Source organism: Homalodisca vitripennis, chromosome 3, assembly GCF_021130785.1.
Source record: "Homalodisca vitripennis isolate AUS2020 chromosome 3, UT_GWSS_2.1, whole genome shotgun sequence".
Lineage (NCBI taxonomy): Eukaryota > Metazoa > Arthropoda > Insecta > Hemiptera > Cicadellidae > Homalodisca > Homalodisca vitripennis.
In genome coordinates this window covers 122,748,901-122,768,872 of record NC_060209.1, presented here as the reverse complement: position 1 = coordinate 122,768,872, position 19,972 = coordinate 122,748,901, and the positions used below count along the sequence as shown (strand labels likewise).

General features: G+C 34.1%; 1 protein-coding gene across 1 annotated transcript in view; it reads left to right on the top strand.

Moving 5' to 3' along the window:
• The window catches only part of LOC124357473 (RNA-binding protein 28), a 60,201-nt gene extending 41,925 nt beyond the window's left edge, over nucleotides 1-18,276 (top strand). Inside the window, exons 9-13 of the mRNA XM_046809304.1 lie at nucleotides 3,497-3,662; nucleotides 4,800-5,017; nucleotides 8,483-8,632; nucleotides 9,320-9,661; nucleotides 18,010-18,276. Coding sequence (XP_046665260.1) covers nucleotides 3,497-3,662; nucleotides 4,800-5,017; nucleotides 8,483-8,632; nucleotides 9,320-9,661; nucleotides 18,010-18,141 — 1,008 coding nt within the window. The 3' untranslated portion in view covers nucleotides 18,142-18,276. The remainder of the gene's footprint in view (nucleotides 1-3,496; nucleotides 3,663-4,799; nucleotides 5,018-8,482; nucleotides 8,633-9,319; nucleotides 9,662-18,009) is intronic.
• The last annotated feature ends 1,696 nt before the right edge of the window (nucleotides 18,277-19,972 follow it).

Genomic DNA, 19,972 nt, shown 5'->3' with positions numbered 1-19,972 from the left:
TTTACGCAATGTGTTCCGTGAAACTGTGAATGAAGGTCGACATATGTTCGTGAGCCTCATCTGAGCCATCTACCTCCACTGGCATAGTGGAGTTTAACTTGGTTAGTTCTACCTCTGTGTCGCAGCAAGCCCTCAAACATATAACAATCAATTGGACAATTAAAGTCACCCAACATGATGCACAGCAATAACAGAATGAGCTGAGGTCTGAGCGGCAGGAAAGAAATTTAATATTTGGTATTGGTGGCAATTCAGCGGGACTGTATGGTATCACCGTGCTGCTCACATATGTTGTGGCCAGTGTAAAGCATTCTCCGTATGTGCAATACAAACTTTAAATTTTAATGCTTACCACCCACCACTTACCACTGATATCGCGGCCAAAGCCTCAGTTGGTATGTGAACGATTTGTTCCTCACACACACACGTTCCAGTTGGATATCAGATTACATAGGTCCAAAAAGAAAGTCTTGTCACATCCAAACCTAGATTGAACTAGGTGCGTTTACAATTGCTAAAATTACACAAGATTTGTATATGACAGTAATAATCGTTAGCCTAAAAGGGCTTAAGAGCTCTTGCGACCGTTACCACAAACAGTGTTGGACAGTTACAAGAATTGGAGAGCAATATTGGCTATTAAAATTTCAATTATAAACATTGCCGAGACATCAGTGCCATGTGAGCAGACTTTGTGACTCCTGTAACAACCAGGGATACAACCGCAGCAAGTACTTGCGACAGTTCTCGTGAGTAAAATTGTTTATCTAATCCTCATTATGCGACAGTATTTGGACAAATTCTTTTGCAACTTTACTTGCCAGTCAAAACATAGCTTATTATTGTCACCAGTCTGCAGACAGCCTAATGTACAACGCACATCAGTTTTCATCGTCACAGTGGCATTGCCTAGACAACAGCTGGTAGAAATCCTATCAGTTCTCCGATCAAATATTCACCTGACCACCTTCTCCGCACATGTGACTATCGGTCTGACAGTATTCAAACTAACCAATAGTCCAACATATAAGAGGAGCATCATATTGTTTCATATAATCTAATGTGCACACTGTGATGTCTTTCTTAGATTTAATTACTTTGTAGTTGTGTTATCATGATGGGGTAATTCTATTCTTGTATTATTGTAAAGGGCAAACACAAAATTTTTAAGAGCCAGTAATTGATAACATTAATTGTGCTTGTATTCTGGGGGCAACTCTGGAATATTCTGTTCTGTGCTGGTGTCTACTTATTACAGATCGCAAATTAACTGCACTTTGTTAATTTCTGTAGCTGATTACTTTCTAATGCATTCTTCATATATTGGCCGGCAGTCGGGGATAATTCAGAGCCACGATACTCTCTTGAGATTTTGACCAGAGCTGCCAGTAATGATGACAATCTGGAAAAAACCTGAATTATGCATGAATTTTGGGCTCCAGGAAAACATGTATGGATTATACAATGTTTATAATGTCCCTGGAATTTTTACTAGGAATGGATTAATTCCGATACTCTAGATCGCAGTTCTTTTCACTCGATTCCGATACCAACAGAAGTGCTTAAGATACGCTTAAAAAATAATGATTTCATAATATTACAACTAGTGATGTGTTGCTGAATTTAAAATTCAAATAAGTTTATTCTCACATGACAGCTTATTGTTGGTACTTAAATTACCAATTCCTAACACATTTTGTGCATTCTGTATAAAAAAATGTATATAGATAACCAAATTGCTGTAGTTTACAAAATAGTGTTTTAATTATAATTAGTATTTTTCTATTTTTATTTTGGCGCATTGTTTAAGTCTGCTGTGTCTTGTCGTGGACAGCTGATTGGTTGTTCGCAATTTACTGATTGCTTAAAAGTGTTTTTGTACTTCTTTGTGTACAAAAACTATTTGGAAACATACAGTAACAAAATAACATGATTTATGAATAATATTTTGATTGAAGTTCATATTTTCTATGTCTATATTTACCAACGTGTGTGCTGGTTCCGTGTGAGGAAGTTAGCTGCTCTGTGGTAAATAGACGATCACTAATTTTTATTTTACCTATACATCGTACTTTGTGTAGTTGTACTTGAATAGATTTTCTATAAATATAAATATATATCCATACATTTGCACGTAAATTGAATACATTCTGGAAGCTCATTTTATAATTTACCATTTCTATTATCTAAAAACAGTAGGTAGAGGATATGAATATAAATATATATCCATACATTTGCACGTAAATTGAATACATTCTGGAAGCTCATTTTATAATTTACCATTTCTATTATCTAAAAACAGAAGGTAGAGGATATGAACTAATTTTTTTTTAATTCATTTCCCTGAATTTCTGCAAATTTATTTAAAGTAGCAAGGCATTCCTAGGCTTGTTTTCCCAAAAAGGTCAAAGTTAAAAGTAGAGTTCAGATAAAAGTATTTGGTTTATTTGTTGGTTGTACTGAACTGACCTTGTGTATTGGGAAAATCATTGTCTTGTATCGAAAGTTCGACACCGCAGACATTTGACTCGCAATGCTGGACTGGAGTCTGCCCCAAGATAGTGCTGTGTTGATAATTGTTAGACTTCTTTATTTTTCCAAATTGAATACATGTATTTTCCAAACATCACAGTAAGGAAAGTTAAGTACTGTGGAAAGTATTGAGTGTTAAAGTAGCAAAGAAAGTATACACTATATGTCGACTCATTGAAAGACAGGGATAAAAACTAAGGATATTAAAATAGGTGGTAGCGATAAATCGTCACCGAATTTCTTGCATTTAGGGAATTTGTTGACGTTAGGGAAAAAACCCACCAACTCCAACAGTTATCTCCTGCAGTAGATTAGACCTATCGAATTGCCCTTGCACCCTAGAATCTCAACATTTGAGGTTAGTAATGTGCCACAAATTTAGGGAATTCGTCAACAAAATTTACTAAATCACCGCAGCTTCATGGCATTTCTTTCAAATACAGCTGGTGATAATAAACCTTCCTATACCTTTCCACTCGGCGTAAGGGTGAAATACAGTATTACAAATGTTTATTTGGTTTGAAAATGGACTAGAGAATCGGAAATTTTTGGCCAGGAAAACCAGCAATTTGAAAAGAGACTTTGAGTAGCCACTCTGATATTATTTAATTATTATTCTTAGGTATTATTAATTAATACATTGGTATCAAATTTAGAATCGAGACCAAATTTTGGTATTTGTATCGGAATTGAATCACTTCATACAAATACAAATACATATTTATTTAGGGTATTGGCTCATCCCTAAATAAATTGTTTATATATAATATATATATATATATAATTTTTTAAAGATCTGGCTACATTCATATTTTTTAATAACAAATAACACAGACACTGGGTCGAATTCTTTCTTGAAATCTCATTTCATGTAATAAAAATTATTGCATATTTTATCAAACGATTTTTGCAACATTTGTTAATATCACATCTCATGGCACAATATATTTTGGTTTTGTTATAGAAGAAAGATGATGCAGAAAAGTGCCTCAGTTCCGGGACAGAGTTGACTCTGAAGGGAACTATCCTGGATCCACATCCTGCTCTCAAACGTAGTGAGGTACAAAAGCTGAACGACAAACCAAAAGAAAAGAAAGATAACAGAAATTTGTACCTTACCAAGGAAGGCAGTAAGTATTTAATATTTAACAGAAAAACTAGATAACAAAATTTTGAAATGTATAAGATGATTGAATAAATCCTTGAAACTGTATGTTTAGGTTTAGTGGTCCTAAAAATACTAACTAATAATTGCCTGCCACTTCTAGCTGGTTTATACCTTCCAGTTGGATCTACCACTGGGCACAGCAAAACTGATGTGTCACTTAAATCTGGATAACCTTATGGATGTTCAGGAGCGGCACATCACTAACCTCAAATGTTGAGATTCTAGGGTGCAAGGGCAATTCGATAGGTCTAATCTACTGCAGGAGATAACTGTTGGAGTTGGTGGGTTTTTTCCCTAACGTCAGAGGTTGTTGCTAGTCTCAACATAAGGGTGTGCCGATCCCTGCCTGCTTTGACTGGAGAGGTTGGTTCAGAGCTGGCATCCCCTTCTTTCGAGGGAACATGATTTGAGATCAGTACCCTAAATTCTTCCTCATGGATCTCGATAGGAGATGGTCCTACCCCCAATCTTCCCATTCAGAATATCCTGTCACTCCAGAAGCAGCACAAAGGTTCTTGTAGGACTAGGTGTAATTTATAAGCTTCTTGTTGTAAGAAAATAAAAAAACATTTTGCTTGATTCAAAATATAAAGTTAAAAATCAACATTTATCTTTAAAGATGCCTAAACCTTCTCTTAATTTCATTTTGATGATAAAAGCCAGAACTGTTGATTGTTAAAAGAAAGAAACTACTTCACAGAACATAAACTAATCACTTACTTTGATTTGGGATCATGTCAGAAACATCGTAGTGCACTCAATTGTGCACCCGATAAGACAATGAGAACACCACTTCATCTGGATTACATTTGTTCATAGTCTAGGTGGTTCTTATGTAATGATAGCTTTTGAACTTTTTTGTCGCCGACTGTTTTGGATCTCATCAGACAGATGTTTTTTCCAGGAGTCAAATCTGTCATAGCGTTAGACTTCAAACACTGAACTGAGTGGAAGGTGAAAAGAAGCTGAACTTATAATTGCAATTACAAGAGTCAGAAGTTAATTTTCCTTTCTCCTGTACTGCTTTTCACTTTTAAGATTCATATCAACATACAATTTTCTTAATGCAATCTGTTATTTCTGTGTAATGTGTTTACAGTGATCATTGCGGGCACGCCGGCCGCACGAGGTGTATCCGTCAGTGACATGGAACGTCGTCTACAACTTGAGCAGTGGAAGACAACTAAGTTGAGAAACCTCAATATGTTTGTGTCACGCAACCGTTTGGTTATTCATAATCTGCCAGCAACATTCACAGACAAACAGTTGCACAAACTATTCCAGAGTCATGCTGGCTCCTCTGCCATCATCAAAGAGGTACATCATGACAATATTTTGTCTGTGTTTAAAGATACTTGTGCAAACCAAGAAAAGTATAAAAAATAGAAAATAAATCTTTCCTTGTTTATGATAGCATACATACAAAATAATAATGTACAATAAGAAGGGATGGGGATGATATCATTTAACATAAATATTGATGTGAAAATGTTTGCAAATGACTGGAATTCATATTTTACATCTATATATATAAAAATGAATGTTTGTATGTTTGTCCTTTATGGAATCGTGAACTATTGGACCGATCATGATGAAAATTTGTACGTATATGTATTTTTCCACGGAGAAGGTTTATAAGCTATGCCCATCCCTTTCCCGATTCAGGATTCCGCCCCACTGGTTACAGAAATACCCATAAGAAATGCATTGCAGCAAACATATGTTAACGTCTTTTCAAATTTTTAATCAGCTGTTCTTTGTAAACATATATTACACTTATAGTTTTAAAGCATAGAGTAAGCTTAAGAGAAACGACAAATTTTTTCAAACTGTTTCTGCAATCACTGTTAAACATAGACTTTACTATCCAGATAATACAATTCAAATTTGACGTAAAAATTCACCTTTAACTGCAATATTTATTTAATATAAACCATGCTCATGCTTGATCAGAAGAGCAATGCAGATATCATAATTACTATCTTACGTTGGCTACAAATATAAAGAATGTTATAAAATCAACCTTAGTTGTTTTTTTTGACAGAAGTATGGTTCTCAAAACTCCGTGTGTACATATTCTCTCGATCGAGACAACAAAGCAAGCTCAATCGTGGCATCGGAGATATAACTAATTTAATCTAAAATTTATTATAGTAAAAAAAAAATTTACTAAGTAATATAAGGACTTTGGTTCTTAAGATTTGCGTGCGAAGCCGTGGGTAACAGCTAGATAGAGGCAGGAATATGGTACATACCTTCATAATACGCCCAAGAGGCTCACGATGGAACGACTATCAATTATCTCAGCAATGTTTAGAATGTGATAGAAAAAGAATAAGTGAATATAGTGTACTGTTTTCAACGGGAAATTGCGTGCGAAGCCGCGGGCAACTTTTGCAAAAAATTATTGAAATGCGCAGCAAAGCGCGCCGGGCCCGCTAGTAGTGCATAAAGCAGGGACTAGTAGAGACAATCAATCTGTTCACAGTCCACATCAAAATGATTTAATTCAAACAGATAAAATGTATGATGTCTTCTCTTCTCTGTTGCTTAGCTTCCAACACAATTAGAAATCAATCATTTGACCATTACTCCACTATCTTGATTAATAAAACGTTGTAGCGATTAATAACGTTGTAATCTTGGATAGGGAATTTCTTGGGATGACCACATCAATTATATTTGTAAATGATTGTGCACAATCTGTCATGTTCACTTAACTGCCTGAATTGTGTATAGATACTCTATTGCCTTTTTATTAAGTCACATTGAGTCGCTTTACCTCTGTACAGTTTTATTCTGTGATTTTTCCAAGAAGAAACTTGTAAAGGTTATGGAAACCCCAAATGGGCTCTCAAGACTTCTGAATGAATGCTTTTGTGTCCTTGTAAATTCAAAATAAAATAAAGTGCTAATTTTTCTGTAGGAGCCATGGTTTAACTCACAGAACAAGTTGAAGAAAATAAAAAATTCCACAAGGCGCAGCTGCAGTTACCTGCATTTTAAATGTTAATGCTCTGAACTGTCTAAGCGCAAGGTTATAAGTTATTTGATTGTGTTTTATTTAGATGTAAATAGAATGATCTTTGTTATGTGAATGTTAGTAGACCATGACCGCAGATGCATGATATCAAAGAAAAACATTGATCCTTGCATATGTAGTCCTGTAGCACAGTTCATACAATATGGTGAATTGGTTATAACATAATAGAATGAATCAGAATCACAAATACTTTATTTCAAAGATCTTCAAGAAATGTAACGGCATCAAGATTACAATAAAATAGATTGTATTCTTTATTAACAATGCCAGGGTGGAGTGAATTGAATCATGTTGACTGGTCGATCCACAAGCCAGTTGTACAGTTGTCTTTGAAGCGTTGTCCTTGTAGTCGTTACAGGTTCTCTGGTAATGAGATGTAGATTTTCTGTCTTGCATAAGATTGTTTTTTGGTGTATTTATTGGTATAATGAGGAAATTGGTAATCATCAGCTCTTCAGGTGCTGTTGGCATGGATGTCCTCACCTCTTGACAAATTCAGGTGATCAATATGCATAACCACTGCATGAATATACAAAGCCGTGTCTGTCAAGATTCTGAAAATTTTTAAAACCTGTATAGCTTTCCATTGGGACAAGGCTGGTAATTACTTTTATGGCTTTTTTCTGAAGGACACGTATTCTTTTGAGGTTTTTCTCGGAGGCTCCTCTCCACTCAATCAGGCTGTATCTGATGTGGGATTCCACCATGATATGAAAAACTGCCTTAGTGCCACCAGCCCTGCTATCCATTTCATTCTATGAACCATATAGACTAAGTTTTTTACTTAGTATGTCCACATGTCCATAAATATAGTTTGCTGTTCTTTAGACATGTTGACTGCAACTAAAATTTATTTTTGTTGTCTTCAATGAGTGTTATGGAAGGAGTACTGGAATGCTTTATCTATTGTGTGTGTAATGTGAGAAATGAGAATTTTAGTGTTTTCATTCTTAAAAAACAAGTTGGTAGTGTTTGCATACATTATTGTCCCCACAGTCGATTACAAAATATGTAGTCAATTGTAAAACGCACATACATGAAAGGACACAGGACTGAGCCCTGAAGTAAATCCTTTTCACGGGTAATGGCTTGGATCTGGCAGTATTGTGTCTACTGCTGTTGGTTGTCTGAATTTCAACGATTTGTGTAAGTCTTTCTAGATAGCTAGAGTCTCTAGCCCAAAAATGAGAACCAAAAACATATTCATTAAAAATGTTATATTATTATGTAATTGAGTACGAAACATTAAAAAGCTTTTGTAATTTAATGAACGACTTTTTGTTGATTATAACTATATATTTGTTTATATCTGCAAAACTTTACCAGAATAATTTGTTTCTAAAACATAGGCCAATCTTGAATTAAAAGATAACAATCCTCTTATACTTAAATATCAGGAACATTCTAAATAAGACTCTCGTTCCATGTGAATATTCATGATAATGATAGATATACACTTACTGTAGAGTAACATAGTCGTCGGGGCTGAAGTTGTTAAAAATAAGTGGTATCTATGTCAATCACTGAAAATTTGTTGGTAAGATATTTATTTTGGGCAAGACAAAACTTAAGAAAACTAATTTAAAAATAGTAGTTATTGAGAATGAGTAAAAAACGCTACATCAGACTTAGATAGTATAAATATGATCCATAGAATAATTCAACTAACCATCTCCAATAAAAATCAAGTAAAAGTGTATTTTATTTGTAATATAATTTTTGAAAATGGTTTCTTTCAGGCAAGGATCATGAGGGATCTCAAACATCTTGACTCAAAAGGTCAGAGCGTTTCTAAAGGTTTTGGATTTGTGTCCTTTGAGAAGCATGAGGATGCTCTGAAAGCCTTACGCAGCATCAATAACAATCCAAGCATCTTTACCCCAAACACGGTTTGTTACCAATATCTCACTATTTCTTTATTTAGGTTCAGTTTTAAGACAAAGCAATAAAGTTCTGGTCTATTTTTTTTATGTAAAATCATTATAGAGGTGACATACTCTATACTTAAAACATGACTGACTAAATTGTCTAAAGATCATCTTGATAGAAAAGTATGTTCTGAATGTAATAATTAATTAGTAATTATCTTTTTAGTCAATGATTGATAGTTAACATCATGCCTATTTTATTTTACTTGCAAGGCTATTTTTTAATTGGGAGAAAATATACTCACTGCCAAACCATTATTAGGTATAGTTTTGAACAGCATTATGCATAATAATAATTAAATAAGACCATTATATTTAGTTTGTATATGTTAAAATAGTCAGAAGTGTTATTGTCTTAAGGACAGTTTGTGTGATGACATTGTCTTACTTACAGGAAATATATAACACATTATAAATCTAGTCTAATATTAAAATATAACCTTCCTGAAAAACATTTTAACAATTTATTATTTAATGTATAATTGCTTGAGGAGAGAAAAAATGGAATCAAAATGCAAAATAGTCAATTATTCAACAAATGGTCAGCTAAATATCTTCAAAAGAATTGTTTACTAAACTTATTATATTTTTAATTTTTGTATTTGTACACACACTTAGGGTTGAATTAAAGAGTGATTTTTGTTTCAGAGGCCAATCGTAGCATTTTCTATAGAGAATCGATCAGTTTTAAATTCGAAAACCAATAGAATGATTAAGAGCCGACAGAAGAACCCACTTTGTAAAGATTACAAAGCTAAAGAAGAAGTACCTGCAAAAAAATCTAAGTATGAGAGCAATTCAAAACATGAGGAGCAGAATGAGCCTGAGTTTGCAGGGGTCACAGCCAAACCAGGATCTACTGTTAAAATGAGGCAAAAATATAAATTAACAAATCAGGCTCAGCAACATTTACAAGATGTAAAGAAGCAAAAGAAGGAAATGAAAATGAACAGAAAGTTAAGGCGGGTTGAACACATAAAGAAAAAACAGGTATTATACATTTCTTTTAATTTTTTTTAAAAAGTGGTTGTTTTAATTTTGTTATGTAATTTTGTTGTTTTCTCTGGAATTTAAAAAAAATTCACTTTTTTGCTATCATTTTGGATTGATACTAGATTGTAAAGAGTGGACTGTATTATAGAAAATTGGAAATAACTGTTTCTAAACTACATTTTAAAGTCTAATTTGGCGTATGAAATAATCATTCATAAATTCATCTGTCTGCTGGGGTCAACTGATATTAAATTGTATTATTATGCAATACTTCAGAGTAAATGTCAATATGTATGTATATATATATATATATATATATATATATATATATATATATATATATATATATACATTAAAATACTTTGTAGTTATTGGAAAACTACCTGCTAAATGTAGTCATTAAAAATTGAACTTTTTAGGTATGGAATGTGTTAAATTAAGAAATCGTTATTACATGCAAACTTCAAAAACATATATTGCATTATTTAATAAAATAAGTAACTTTAATAATGCAAGAAACTCTAGAAAGGTGTATCAGTTTGACATAGACAACATTTAAACATTTTAGTCTGATGTTAAAAATTAAAAGTAAATAATAAATAAATTTTCTTTCTTTCTATGTTTTAACAAAAAGTCATAAATTTGTACATTAGCAATATGACTGAAAATACAATTATAATTTAAATAAATTTATGAATGGATCATGGAGTGCTTCTGATTTCAAAAGGTTTTGCATTGAAGCTGACATTTATGCAGGTAATTATATTATAGATATTTAAAAATTGGTTCGCAAACATTCCAATGTTAATGTTTGGCTTACTTCAATCGTCAATCGAATATAATATTGTAGAAACCATTAAGGGTTTAATATGTGCTTTGGAACTGAAATATTTCAATGGATTTTGTAATACCTTCAGAGAGTCTTTTAATAACCGTTACACTAACTTGTGATGGAAAATGTTCCAAGACTTTTGTTCTGTTTTCTATTGTTAATCGGGCATCTGATCTGTCGCACCATGATATACTTTGACCATTAATACTGTCCTTATGATGCTTTGATGACTATTGACAAAAATTAATTGCCTATAAAGAACAATGGATATAGGCTGTTTTATCACAACACCTTCACTGCTGGTTTATACTGAGTGAGACCGAACAGACAAGCAGTTCTCTGTGCTGTAAGGTGTCTGCCGCATGTGGTACTATGACATCACTGTTGATACCTTCACTCATCAAATTCAGTCCTTAAACAAAACAACAGTTTTGTATTGTTATTACCATTGGTGGTATCTGCCTTCCTTTTGCAACTGGTCAAATTCTTCGGAAGTTTCAAGACAGCTTTAGTTTAATTTCAGGTTATTTCGAACATTAAAACATATGCTCTGATTAGCTCACTCTCTTGTGTTTATGTTTTGGTCTCTTGTATATTTACATTTACATTTTCTTTATTGTACATATTCTTAGAGAACAGAACAAAGGTCAAGAAGAAGTGTTAATGTTATAAATGAGTGTAATAGTCAGTGTTTGTAAATTCATTATGTGGTTTTCATTTAGTCAAGGGCTCTCTCCAGGAATTCTTTCACTGAGTAGAAGGGTCTGTCTTCCAGCCACGCTGTTAGTTGTCTACTCAGTCGTTGTCCAGATACTTTCTTGAGGTGTCCAGGCATATTGTTGTAGAACAAGGCTCCTCTGTAGCTAGGCTTCCTTTCATAAAGACTCAAGTGGTGAGTTGGGAGTGAGAAATCTATTGCGTTTCTGGTGTTATGTTGATGTAGGTCTCTGTCTGTCTTGGTTGGTTTTTACTGCATACAAGATGATTTCTCTTATGTACTGTGCTACTACAGTTAATATTTTAAGTTCTTTGAAAGATTCTCGACAGCTATCTTGGTAGTTTAACCCTGCAAGGCTCCTAATCGCTCGTTTCTGTTGTATAAGCACTCTTTCCAGATTTGAGCTTGTTGTTCCACCCCATATTGCCAGGCCATACCTTAGATGTGATTCAAAAAGTTCAAAATATGCAATTTTTGATGTTTTTATCCCACTTGTTTGTTTGGTTCGTCTGATTACATATGTTCCTGAGCTGAGTTTTTTACAGAGTTGGTCAATATGAGTTCGCCAGGTCAGATTCTCATCTATCACTATTCCGAGATACTTTGTGTTCTTCTCTCTTCAGTTCAGGTAGTCCAGCCTCGATTTCCTTTTTCCGAATGTTATAGATCATCTGCAGAGTCTTTTTCTCGTTCAACACAAGGTCATTTGAGTAGCAATATTGTTTTGTCATATTAAAGGCTATGTAGGCGTTGATGTCAAGTTGTTCATTTGATTTTTCTGCTACTGTAATGACAGTGTCGTCTGCAAACTAACAGTCTGACAAGCATCTTTAAGTTGGTCTGATAGGTCGTTTGTTAGTAGCAGGAATAGGACCGGGCCCAACACTGATCCCTGAGGTACACCTCTCTGCATTGGAGTTAGAGTTGATTGAGCTTTCTTAAGAGTATTATTAGAGAGGCATTCAACTTCCACCATTTGTTGTCTGCTCTTTAAATAGCTGTCAAACCAGGCTAGTGCTGTTCCCGTGACTCCAAGAGTATTTAACTTATCAAGTAAGCAGTTATGATTTAAGCAGTCAAAAGCCTTGCTGAAGTCCAAATATAGACTTGTCACCTTATAGCCCTCTTCCAGTTTGTCAATTATATTTTCAATCAGCTGTATTAGCGCTGTAGTAGTTTATCTGCCTTTCAAATAGCCGTGTTGGTAATTAGTTAGTAGATTGTTTTGTTCCAGGTGTAGTAGTAATCTGGTTAAGGCGATTTTTTCAATAATTTTTGAGAAAGTCGGTAGTAGAGAAAGTTGGGGCGGTAGCAGTTAATCTCTGTGGTTGGCCCATTTTTGAATTTCGGGTAGACTTTTGCAATTTTTAATTTTGATGGAAAGATGCCTTGTTGAAATGATTTGTTTATTATGGTTGTCAATGGAATGGCTATCTCTTCTTTACAGCTCTTGGCCAGTTTGGCTGAAATTTCATCAATTCCAGTTGATGTTTTTGGTTTGAGGGAATCTATAGTTTTCTTGACTTCTTCAGGAGTAGCAGGATACAATGAGAGTGTTTCAAGGATGTTTGGTTGTAAAATTTGGAAATTTGAGGCAGGGTTGTTTTTTGGTTATTTTCATTCAATGTTCTTTCTGCAGTGTTTGAAAAAAACTGATTGAAGTTATTTGCAATATCTTTTAGTTCTTTCACATCTCTACCATTCACCTGTAGTACCATTTCGGTTAGTTTTCCATTTTTTTCCTTTCTTTCTTGGTTTATGACCTGCCATAATGCTTTTGATTTGTTGTCCACTTGGTCAATGAAAGCTGCATTTTGGTCTTTACGAAGTTTTTTGAGCTTTAGGTCATAGTCCTTTTTCCTTCTTGCTACTTCTGCTTTGTCTTCTGGTAGCCCAGAGTGCAGGTACTGTTCATTTCCTTCTATATATATTTTCCTTAACAGCTTGCTTTCCTCATCCCAGACGTACTTTGTTGGTTTACGTTTTTTGTTTGAAGTGACATGTGGACAGGCAATATCTAGAGAATATTGAAGTATATTGCAAAAAGAGTCATAGGCTGCGTCAACATTATGTATTGTTTGAATTTCTGTCCAGTCTTCATTGCTTAAGAGTAACTTGAGTTGGTGTACAGATTGTTCACTAAAAACTCTTTTTTTTCTTGGGGTGTTGGCTTAGAGATGTTTTGGGAAATTAGGGTTATTATTTGAGCGGTATGGTCTGAGAGGCCTGTTTGAACTACCTTAGTAATAATTTCATTTTGCTGCAGATTAGTACATACCCAGTCTATTGATGTTGATGAGGTTGGTGTTGTTCTTGTTGCCGGAAGTTTATGTCTGGTAATGTTATAGCATGCTAACAGCTCTGTGATCTTTTTACTATCATTATTTTCTTTCAGGATGTCTACATTTATGTCTCCCACTATCACTATTGGTTTCTCTGAGCTCATACAAGGCAGAAAATGGCTTTACAAACAATACCATTCTGTCAGACACACTGACGTTTTGTCTGAAAAACAGCCAAACTCCGACACAAAAACTGAATCTTGAGGAGTCAACAGGGAGAACCAGCCAAACTCCGACAAAAAAACTGAGCCTTGAATCAACTGGGAGAAACAGCCAAACTCCAACACAAAAACTGAGCCTTGAGCCAACCGGGAGAATCAGCCAAACTCTGACAAAAAAACTGAGTCTTGAATCAACAGGGAGAGCCAGCCAAACTCCAACACAAAAACTGAGCCTTGAATCAACTGGGAGAATCAGCCAAACTCCGACAAAAAAACTGAATCATAACCTGACCAACAGTAAATAAAGAAAATCTTACAAAAATTTCTCCTCTAAGAGGAGTGAGAGAACAAATTTTTTCAGTGTATCCCTCCAAGTTTCTAAAAAAGCAGTAAAATCCAATTTGAGAGAACACACTTTGTCTGCCAAATCAGATGTAAACCAGATACTTAAGGGAAAAACTAAAAAACCACCCATGTATGCAAAAGAAAAGCCACAAAATCAAAGTGTAGAAGAATTTTTTACTGAAAACATTGAATATTACCTCAAAATTATAACCAAAAAACAGGACCACGCAGCTATGTATCAGCCGCTATCACCGCGGATCCCATCCCTTTTGAAAACTCCACAGCAAGAGATCCCACGGGCAGGAGTGACTCACACCAGACTGTATCCCCACACCTCCTACAAGAATCAGGGAAACAGATCTTAACATAGGCCGACATTCACCACTCTGATTCTTTTTTAGACCACATAAACCTGATAAACAGCAAGATAAAAACTCCCTCATAACTCAAGAATGTGCTCTCATTAGGCCCAAAGCGAACATAATTATTGGTCACCAAAATGTTAACTGGCTAACCAACAAACTGGATAGAGTGACACACTATTTAAATGAAGAAAACCCAGACTTATTTATTGTCACAGAACATATATTTGTGAGTTATCTGGCATCCTCTGCTCCCTTGATGTTCCGGCATAGTAACATTACCTAGCCTCTCCACACCACGATTAATTAACCGTTACACTCCTCCAGTCTGAATTCAATTTTCAATCGTGTTCAGTACAATTGGTGTTTAATTTTCTTGCGCTGTGGCCAATTTAAAGGAACATGGTACAGACCGTAGCACCGTGCTTGGCGCATAGGGAGGGAAGTGAGCGAGAGACTCAGACTTCTCCCCCTACATTTCCCCTCCCGTGCCGTCGCGTACAGTCCACTCTCTTCTTTGCCCGTTCCAAACTCCTTATAGTCAAGCTTATGCATGAATTCTGACAACAGCGATAATTTAATATAATTTGACGTATTTTGTTGTTTATTCCACATACTATTAGATACGGGTTTTTACAGCCATAATTCTCGAAATAGTTTCAATTACATAAAAGGGTTTTTTTAGTCTACCAGTTTTCATTAGCAAACCCTTGTAATGATTTAAAGTTTTAACCTTGTATTTTACAGCACATTCTTACTAATTAAATGCTATATTTAAAAACAATAAAACATCAAACAAATGCTTACATTTACAGTTATTTATGTAATACAATAATAAAATCATACCATGTAATTTAATCGCCCAGCTCTTCGATTCCGGACAGATTTCCGTCTGCGGCATTGCTGTCCTCAGATTCCAGGAAGTCGTCTTCTTCACTTGAATCCTCACCAAGATTGATAACGAAAGATTCTATAACATTTTCAATTGGTCCTTGATTCCCTATAAATTCTAATTCCTTTTGCTTTACATGTTCACATATTTTTTTCCATGTATCAACCGTTATAGATCAAACTTATCATTTACCAATTTTATGACTTCATCCATTTTAAAACGTACATTGTGAGCACTAACCCAATTTTTTACTTCAGCCTAGATAAGTTCGATGGCATTTAGTTCTGGATGATAAGGAGGTAGTCTAAGGACTACATGTCCTTTTTCACCTAAAAGCTCATCAATAACATATATTTTGTAGGCTGGTTTGTTAGCTTTTATAATCTCATAAAGTTCTACCTTTAACATAGTTTGTGAATATGGAATATTTTTTTCAAGTAACCATGCTTCCATATCACATTTCCTTGAATTTGAAGTAGGACTTTTATCAATTTCCATGTTGTGATAGGAAGCGTTGTCAATTATTAGAACACTCCTAGGCGGTAAGTTTGGAATTAATTTTTCTGTCAACCATTTTTTATAATTTTCATGATTCATATTATCATGGTAGTCTCCTTTTTTGTGATTTGCCTGCCACATAACTAAGCAGTCTTTTATAAAACCCATCTCACCCCCGGCATGTAAAAATATCAGGCGGTTTCCTTTGCTTAACGGGACAGCTAAACCCGCTGTGGAATCATCCGACCAGCCTTTTTTGGAGATGTGTGTTGAATCAATATATGATTCATCTGTATAAATAATTGCACGTTCCTCAGCTCTGTATTGAGAAATCTTTTTCAAAAACACAAATCTTTTGTTGGAAATATCTTAAGTCTCCATTAATATCTTTTTGTTTGTTTTGGTTTTTCCTCCACTTGTACCCCATTCGTCGCAAGATGCGGCTTACACTGCTTTTAGATCCTGTAAAATTAATATCTGATCGCATATTTTCTTGTATACCTTTTAGAATAGAAGTTGTTTTTCAATGAGGTAAAAATTATCCACAATACGCCTGACAACACCCAAATTAAAGTCGTCTAACCCCGTCACTCTTTTAGGTAAGATTCTATTTTTATTTGGCGTTTCGAAAGATGTGCCAGATTCTTCTACTTTTTCCTCTCGCTTTTAATCCTTGTCACTGTCCTTTCTGAAACTCTAGTGGCAGCACTTACTCTCGCATTAACTTTCTTAACATCAATCAAAAACCGGTCAGCTTCGGATTTCATAAATTTTGCTACATTACATACTATTTCTCGAGTTTGGCTCTCTTTAACCTTATTCACTAATTTTGAACTAAATAGTTCATTGCCTTGATCAGCCATCACTAATTGCTAAAATAATACAACGTACTGTCGCATATAAACAAAACAATCACAATTGTCAGACACTACTAAACAGAACGACACAGCAGAAGAGAGACTGAATGAAAAGAATGCGACCTGTGACTGTACTGCACCACGTGGCCGGGTGAAGAGGGGGGTAGGCTTCTCTGCGCATGCGTCAGCCGCATACCATTCACCAAGCAGCTATCTGTATAAACCGTTGACACAATCCTTACAGATGGAACAGGTAGAGAATATGTAATGGAGTGTTGGATCCATTGAGAATGGCTTCCACATGCATATGCCATGTAATATAAAAGAACAGAATAATTTCAGTTGTAAGAGGTGTTTAGGTGTCATCCATTGTAGCTGAATGAGCATCTCAGTCATCACCCGGGTTTGAGCAAAATCATTTGAGCCTAGTAGTAGTGGTAAATGGTTCTGGACTATTTCAGTAAAATACAACTCCTTTGTGTGATTGTCTTCTCTTAAATACTGGAAGAATAGGTGCTACTTTTTTCTATTATTATATTTATGGTATAAAACGAATATATCATATTATATGGTTATAATTCTATTAAACAATATTCAAAGAACCCTATCCACAGAAGGTTATACAATTTTAAAACTGTATTATAATTCATCCTTACAAGTAAAATTGTTACATAAAGAAAAGTTCAGGTTTTTTATTTATACTAAAGTAGTATTTATTGGAATATAGTATTATAATCCATTATATTCAAAATATTTACTGATGGGCAAAATATACTTACATAAAAGTAAAAAGACTAATGTTCAGTAATATAATAAACAACTTTTAAAATGCTTATCAAATTAATTGTTTGTTTAGGATTTTACATTTCCCTTTCAGTTTATATTATAATATGGATACTATCCGACTATGTTTGAAGGTGTAATAATGCAGTATTTGCAGATAATTTCACAATTTCAATGCACTGTAAATGATTTTTATTTTGTTGTTGTGTGTAAGTGGGTTCAATCATCGCTTTCGCTGTTTGTCTGGTCCATTTTGTGTTGATTTAGCATTTACTGTTAACGTTGTAGAACTCTTGTGTGTTATAGAATTTATAGATACACAAAAGTTTATGCCAATTTAATGAATAAAAATCTTCCCAACAGTGATTTATTCATGTTTTAACTTAATATATCTTTAAATATAACAAAATCAAACCATATTGTTTTCCCATAAAAATTGTTAATGTTATGAGTTTTTAAGTATTGGAATATATTTATCATGTTTTGTGGTTGAGCTTGTCCAACTACAAATTTACTAAGTGAATTTGTCATTGTAAAACTGTATTTATGTTTCAGGTTGAAAAGAAAATGACGAAGAAAAATAAAAAAACAGTTGATAATGACTCAGCATTTACTAAACTTGTTGACAAGTATAAATCTAAATTGTTGTCCCAAACCAATGAAAAGAAAAAGTGGTATGACTCATGAGCCATGAAGAGATGTTTTAATTGAAGAATTTGTAAATACATTTAAACCTAGTGGACTATTGTACATATTAGTAGATTTTTTTATTATTATTTATTTACTAATTGTTAATTTTGTAAATAAATATAAAAAACTGTGGACTATTTTAAACTTAATATTCCTTCACCATCTAAACATCCAGTACACAAAAGTAAACTATACACCCATCTTGTCATGATTGGCAAGGCAGCTTATATCACATAAAATTAATTGTAGAATTGCAGAACTTTGTTACAGAAAATGATGTTTAGCTTTTTTATTTCCATCGTGATCATGGATTCAATACTGTTTAGCCTATCCTCTAAAATTCCAGTGTTTTTGCCTGAAACTTTCTAGTATTTTAGTGAATCAGTGGCATAAAGACTTGGTTTTTGGGGAGGGTGTGGATCAATGATTAGAGAGCATACAACAGTGGGGGGGTTTGATTACAGACCAAATAAAAATATACAATGCATATCCAAAAAATAAGGGTACTGAACTTTTGTAGGTTACTAAAATCTTTATTTGAAATAAACAATTCCCTAGTTACACTAATACATATGTAAGCTGTTTTTCGACATACAGGTAGTCGCCATTCCTATCAATATAGGTGGTGAACCGGTTTATTAATTTTTTGTATGCCTTCCTTGAAGTAGCTTCCCTCCAACCCCTACGTCCACTTCTCCCTTCACCTTGGCGGTTTAAAATTTTTTCCCACTCATGTTTAGTGTCCGTACAAAAGTCCGTAGGGTGTCCGGAACTCTGGGGAGTTAGGGGTTATGGAAAATCCGCTAGATTATCTGGGGGCCTACCCCAGGGTAAATTTTGAAATATTAGGTCCTAAAATCGTTATTTTATAATATTTATGAACTAATAAAAGGAGGGCAAAGATCAGGCAGAGTGTATAAAGTTTACAGTAAAACCATTCTACCACCAATCACCAGAAGCTTATTTGTAGTTACAAATCTTTTGTAAAAAATACAGTTTATATGAAGTGTATTTAATTAAAATTAAATTAATCTTAACAGTTAAGTTAAATCACAAATCAAGACAAAGCTGAATCTTGATATCTACTCTTGGATCAAAAAAGTGTCCAAGTTTGAAAGTTGACCACAAAGTGACTAATAGAGCTACATTAACGCGAGTTATATTACAATTTAGCTGGTTTATTTCTGCATTTTGACACATAGAACTGTTTACTAACAATAACTACCAGTTTTTATATCGATAACAACGTAAAAATACTGGTTTTTGGGGCTTTGAAAACTGTAACTTTGAAATTCCCAAATGTGTATACAAGATATATACAAGTGTACTGTAATTGAGTATGAAATTTTAAAATAGTATTATAAAAATAATGGTGTTAAATTACTCTTAACTTTAATTCTTGACTGTGTGGTCCACAAAAGTTTGACATTGGTCACAGCTCTTATGGAGCTCTGTCACTATTTTGAGCCTGTAATTTTGTAAATCACTAAATAAAAAATTTAATTTTATCACAGATTAAATCGAGCAGATTTTGTTAATTTAATGTAATCAACTGCTCATTTTAACGCAAAGAACCAGCGTGTTCAGGGCGGTGTTGTCTCATGGTGACAACGATTGACAAAAGACTAACACAGTACAAAACTACTCGGCGATCTGCAACTCACTCACTACTGTACCAGATACTTTACACTTCACTGTGTGAAAACTGGTCAAGACTACTGTAACAGATACTTTACACTTTACTGTTCCTGGTACAAAGTACATTTTAGGAGTACTCTGTAACGTATGATACTAAATCAGTTTAAATATATTTTGTACTCTGTTACTA